Source organism: Neomonachus schauinslandi, chromosome 6 (assembly GCF_002201575.2).
Source record: "Neomonachus schauinslandi chromosome 6, ASM220157v2, whole genome shotgun sequence".
In the NCBI taxonomy this organism is placed as follows: Eukaryota; Metazoa; Chordata; class Mammalia; order Carnivora; family Phocidae; genus Neomonachus; species Neomonachus schauinslandi.
In genome coordinates, this window is record NC_058408.1 from 25,056,864 (window position 1) to 25,062,912 (window position 6,049).

A 6,049-nucleotide genomic window follows, 5' to 3' on the forward strand; every position below is an offset into this window, starting at 1 on the left:
TGGCCTCACCTCGTGGCTCCTTCAGCAGCCCTGTTCCTGCCCTTACTCGCCCCCGTCCCATCCCGCGAGCAGATATCCCTGCAGGAAGGTCCTGTCTGGTTTGGGGGCGGAGGGGGCGGGGGGGGAACGTGTGACCCCCCGGGGGGGGGGGGGCAGCGCACTCTGGAAGGGCCTGACAGCCCCACCTTGCTCTGCCCCAGTGTTTGAGAACGGCAGCAAGATTGTGATCGTCATGGAGTACGCCAGCCGGGGCGACCTGTACGACTACGTCAGCGAGCGGCAGCGGCTCAGCGAGCACGAGGCCCGCCATTTCTTCCGACAGATTGTCTCGGCCGTTCACTACTGTCACCGGGTGAGCCCCCCGCTGCGCGCCCCCCATCCCGAGGGGCGGTCCCTGGGGCTCTGGGACTGGCTTGCCCCAGACAGATCCACAACCTGCCCAGGATCCCACAGGGAGACTGAGGCAGAGGCAAACTTCTGTCTGGACTCTGGGGCCTGGGGATGTTGGCGTCTCTCGCTGTGGCCCCAAGGGGTGGAAGGGTCTGTGATCCATCATACTCCGTTCCGATGAGATGGGTGTCCCCAGCCTACGCATACTCCCCCACCTTGGCCCCCTTTGTGTTGACCTCACTTTCCAGACTAGGCCTTCATGTCCTCCTGTCCTTCCTGGGGACCTCCCCCTGACCCTCTTTCCTCCCTCCCTCTTTCAGAATGGGGTTGTCCACCGGGATCTCAAGTTGGAGAACATCCTCTTAGATGCCAATGGAAATATTAAGGTGAGCCCACTTCTTTGCTTCCCACAGCTCCCTACCCCATCCCAGCCTTTCTGCCCTGTTTCCGCGTCAAGTGTCTACCTCTAAGCACTTAAGGGATTCTAGAAGCTCAGATTTAGATGTTGGTACCAGTAGGGAACTCAGCCATCATCCTTTCCAGTACCTCATTTTATGGATGAAGACCTGAGGCTTCAAGATAAGGGGTGACTGACCCAAGGTCCCATGGCAAGGGAGTGGTTGCGTCGGGGCTAGAACCAAGGTCTGCTGATTCCCCAGCCAGTGCTCTTGACGTAACCGGCTGATAGGAGCCTAGATCTAGGGTCAGCTTTTGCATGCAATCTTGGGCCTGGCAGGGAGAGAGGGCCATGGCCTCAGTTGTCCCCACCTGCCTGCACGCATACACACACATATTAATCTGCTGCCATTCGGTAGCCCTTTTGGCACTTTCCTCCATAGACCAAGCACCCCGGCACCAGCTTTCTGCCTCCTGCAGCTGCTGAATTCCCGCGCCTCAATTGTTAAGCTGAGGTCTGAGAGGTGCTGATGGCATAAACTCAGATATCAGGGCTGGAAGGGGGAAATGACAAGGGCTGGCCCCTGCAGGTGCCTGGGAGGGCTCCAACCCTGCACTAGAACACTCCTCAGAATCTTCCTGAACCCAACACACAGTCCCTTCCCTTCAGTGGCCCTTGAACCCATGCCCTGAAGTACCCTGGCACTGAGTTTATTCCCCTTATCCAGCCAATTCCCGGAGCAGGTGGGGCTTTCTTTGATGCTAAGCAGGGGGAGGGGAGGCAGAGCCAGGAAACTCACATAACCAGACAGGCACGAACTTTCCCGTCTGAACCAATCATCTGCCGCTTTATGGGCTTCAAATGGTAACTGCTTGATAAGAGGCCAATAAAACCATAAATGAAGGAGCTAGAGTTTCATAAACAGCCCCTCCCCACCCTGGGCACCCATGACGCTCTGCTGGGGGTGAAGAGGTGGGGAGCAGCAGGGCATTGGCCTCTGCTTCTATCTGAGGATAGCTGGGGGAAAGGGTCTCTCTGGGGAAGGAGAAGATGGGCCTGGGGCCTCTCAAGCCCTCGGTATCAGATGGCTCAGGGAATCCTGCAAGAACATTCTCTCTTCTGGGCTCTAACCACAGCCCTGATCTTTGTTCTGACTTCACCCTTGCTTCTTACTGTACTGGCGTGACCCCAGGTTCCTGCCACTACATTCCTGCCCAGCAATGGGCAGAGAGGAGCCCTTTGCTAGGAAGGGCCGGCCAACCCTTGTAACGGTAATCACTAATGGGGCTGGCTGGCCTCGGAGAGCCATGGCGTTGGCATGAGCAGTCAATTCTCTCCCTACAACGGGTAGACCCTTCCTTCAGTCACTAAGTGTCGGTTGGGTCCCATCCTTGGGTCACACCTGTGCTAAGAGCTGCAGGAGAGGTGGGGGCAGAAGGAGGTGAGCACGGGGAACATGCTGACACGGTAATAGGAGGAGGGAGACTGATGAGCAGGGACTACCGCCAGCCACTGGAAACGGTGGGGCTTTGTGGGAAAAGGAGGTCTCAGGGGAGGTGGGCTTGCCGGGTCAGGAGGATGTTTATAGGCAGGAGAGTGCATCCCTGGAGTGGGGGTCCAGCATCAGCAAAGGGGCCGGGAGAACAGGGAGGACCCCGGAGCCTCCACACACCGAGGCATTCTTCACTGACACAACATCCACAAGGTGCTCTCTTGCAGGGCCTGAGCTGTATTGTCCGTGCCGTGGGGGGCAGGGGTCCCGGCACCCTTTCCTCCTGCGAAGGCCTGGATTTCCCTGGGATCTGGAGAAGGGTGGGCCGAGAGCTGCAGAACAATCCAGGCCTTGGCATGACCCCCGCCTGTGTTTGACCACTCCTGCAGATCGCGGACTTTGGGCTCTCCAACCTCTACCACCAGGGCAAGTTCCTGCAGACGTTCTGCGGGAGCCCCCTGTACGCCTCCCCCGAGATCGTCAATGGGAAGCCCTACACGGGCCCGGAGGTGAGTGTCTGCTCTCCACCCACAGCCTGCCTCCACCACTGACGGTGCCTCTAGATTGTCTGAGAGAGGTGGGCTGGCTTTCCAGTTCTTCCCCTCTTCAGAGCACAAAACTCCACCCCCACCCTTCACAAAAGTCGGGACTTGTCAGGTACTAGCAGGAGCAGCAAAACTGGGCCGAGAACTTAAGTCTGCTGACCCCCCAGTCTGGTTTTGTGCCCCCTCACCTTCCTACTTGCTGTTCTCTTTCCTGGCCCCCGGCTAGGCTCCCTGAGAGCTGGGCTCTCTCACCACCACCCCATCCTGCCCAGAAGGGATGACCTCACCACTGCTCTCGCTGGTGGCCGCCCCTCCTACCTGCAGGGGATGGACAACACCTGTCCTCCTGAACCTTAGTCCCTCTACAGCGTCACCCTCTTTGCTCCTGGGTCCCAGAGGGAGGTGGTCTTCAGATGCCCCGGCCCCCTGAGTTCTCCAGCATGTACCCCTTTCTTCTCTGGTGTTGCTGGATGACCTCCAGCCTGTAGCATTCAGGCATCCTCGCTGACCCTCTCTCTCTTTCTCTCTCGCTCCCTAGGTGGACAGCTGGTCCTTGGGTGTCCTTCTATACATCCTGGTGCATGGCACCATGCCCTTTGACGGGCAGGACCATAAGACGCTGGTGAGACAGATCAGCAACGGGTCCTACCGGGAGCCGCCTAAACCCTCCGGTGAGTGCGAGGTGCAGGTGTCCTCCAGGCCCTGTGTGTCCTCCCCTTGTTTCTGAGGTGGGCACCAGCCAGGAGCAGGGAAGTGAAGAGGCCCACCCCGCACCTGCTGTCCTCTCTCTGCCTCCAGGGTCTGTGACTCCCAGAGGGAAAGTGCATCCCTTCTCTCCGGTATGGGCATGCTGCTTCATACTTGGGAAGTGCTTCTGATGGTTTAACTTGGATCCTCTTTGCTGCAGTCACCTCATTCCCGACTGCTCTAGGGCTCGTCCTTAGAAGTCTCTTTGTCCTTTCACATCCGGTGGAGAGGGCAGGAAGAAGGGTGTGAGAACCTTGGTTTACTCTTGAGCACAGCCCTTCCCCTCAGGGTTGCATTTCCGGGAAGAAACACCGAAGTAGAGCAAGGCTAAAGAAGGGGCCCTGGTCCTGAGGGGCCGAGGCAAGGAAGAAGAAATGGGCAGTCAATCCCAGAAAGCTGGAGGCTATGGGGAGCTGGCCGGGCTGTGGCATCTGCGTGCCCAGGTGGGACTAGACGCATCTGACACAGGGGTGCGCAGCCTTAGCACAGATCGGGGTGAACCGGTGAGAGGGGCTGCAGGGTGCCCATTCCCGTGGCTGCCAGTCTGAAGCCCCCGTCTTCTGTCTTCCAGATGCCTGTGGCCTGATCCGGTGGCTATTGATGGTGAACCCCACCCGCCGAGCCACCCTGGAGGATGTGGCCAGTCACTGGTGGGTCAACTGGGGCTACGCCACCCGTGTGGGGGAGCAGGAAGCTCTGCGTGACGGAGGGCGCCCTGGCAGCGACTCTGGCCGGGCCTCCATGGCTGACTGGCTCCGGCGGTCCTCCCGCCCTCTCCTGGAGAACGGGGCCAAGGTCTGCAGCTTCTTCAAGCAGCACGCGTCCGGCAGCGGCAGCGGCAGCGGCAGCGGCAGCGGCAGCGGCAGCGGCAGCATCGCCCCAGGCCTGGAGCGCCAGCATTCACTGAAGAAGTCCCGCAAGGAGAACGACATGGCCCAGTCTCTCCAGGGGGACCCGGCAGACGACCCCTCCGTTCGCCCTGCCAGGGGCAACCTCAGGCTGCCCAAGGGCATTCTCAAGAAGAAGGCACTGCCGTCGTTGGAAGCGGCGAGGGAAGACCCTGAGCCCAGCCCAGGCCCCGCAGACCCAGGACAGGCTGGCCCCCTGCTCCCCAAGAAGGGCATCCTCAAGAAGTCGCGGCAGCGGGAATCTGGCTACTACTCCTCGCCTGAACCCAGTGAGTCTGGGGAGCTCCTGGATGCAGGGGACGTGTTTGTGGGTGGGGGCTCTGAGGAGCAGAGGCCCCCCCAAACCTCAGGGCTGCCGCTCCATCGCAAAGGCATCCTCAAACACAATGGCAAGTTCTCCTGCACGGCCCTGGAGCTCCCAACCCCCACCGCCTTCGGCTCCTTGGACGAACTGGCCTCCCCTCACCCTCTGGCCCGGGCCAGCCGCCCCTCAGGGGCTATGAGTGAGGACAGCATCCTGTCCTCTGAGTCATTCGACCAGCTGGACTTGCCTGAACGGCTCCCCGAGCCCCTGCTGCGGGGCTGTGTGTCTGTGGACAACCTCATGGGGCTTGAGGAGCCCCCCGCAGAGGGCCCTGGAAGCAGGGGCCTGAGGCGCTGGTGGCAGGACCCCTTGGGGGATAGCTGCTTTTCCCTGACGGACTGCCAGGAGGTGACAGAGGCCTACCGACAGGCACTGGGGGTCTGCTCCAAGCTCAGCTGAGGGTGGGGAGGGGAGGGTGGGCACTGCCCTGCCCTGGGCAGGTTCTAAAATGCAGCTGGCTGCACCCCGAGGGGAGACGGCCACGTCCCCCACTCCCAAGACTAGCCCCCTGGCCAGGAGTTGAGCCCTAGGGAGGGCTGGATGGGAAGTGGGCAAGTAAAGCACGTCGAGGGAGGGTTCAGGTCTTCAGCCCTGGGGAACAGAGAAGACAGTAGAGGGGAAAAGCTAGCAGAGAGCGAGGAGGGGAAGGCCTGGGGCCAGTCCAGGTGGCCCCCTTCCTGTTCACACCGTAGGGTCACAGGCGTCTGGAAAGAGCACTCAGAGCCTGTCTCCTTTCTTGCACTGAGTAAGTTTTGTGCATGGTGACTTCCTGCCAAGGTGGGGATGGAAACTCTCCCCATACAGGTCCCATCCCCACCTGCCACTAAAACTGGAATGTGGCACCCCCTCATGTGCCCAGGGTGTCCTGGGAATGGTCTCCTAGAGGGTACCCGCCCTGATTTATCTCCGCAGGAAGAGAACACAACCTCTGTCTCCTCAAAGGTTCTCTCCCCTTTCCCACCCTCCAAACACGGCCCAAGCCTCCGGGAGTCGGAGTCACTGCTAAGAATCTAGAAGACTTGAAAGGGCTCAGGCTGCTGCTATTAGATTTCATCTCATGGGGCCCAGATTCCCCTGGACCCCACCTTGGACCTCGAAGACTCTAAACTTCTCTGACCTCCAAGCTGCTCCTGCTACTGAGAATGGATGTGTTTATTACTCTGGGCTTTCGGGACCCTGGAATGCCCTTATTTATTTTTATGTGTT

General features: G+C 59.9%; 1 protein-coding gene across 1 annotated transcript in view; it reads left to right on the forward strand.

Moving 5' to 3' along the window:
* NUAK2 (NUAK family kinase 2) overlaps positions 1 to 5,242 on the forward strand; it is a 17,847-nt gene extending 12,605 nt beyond the window's left edge. Inside the window, exons 3-7 of the mRNA XM_021686613.1 lie at positions 201 to 352; positions 711 to 776; positions 2,669 to 2,788; positions 3,363 to 3,495; positions 4,143 to 5,242. Coding sequence (XP_021542288.1) covers positions 201 to 352; positions 711 to 776; positions 2,669 to 2,788; positions 3,363 to 3,495; positions 4,143 to 5,242 — 1,571 coding nt within the window. The remainder of the gene's footprint in view (positions 1 to 200; positions 353 to 710; positions 777 to 2,668; positions 2,789 to 3,362; positions 3,496 to 4,142) is intronic.
* Positions 5,243 to 6,049: the final 807 nt, after the last annotated feature.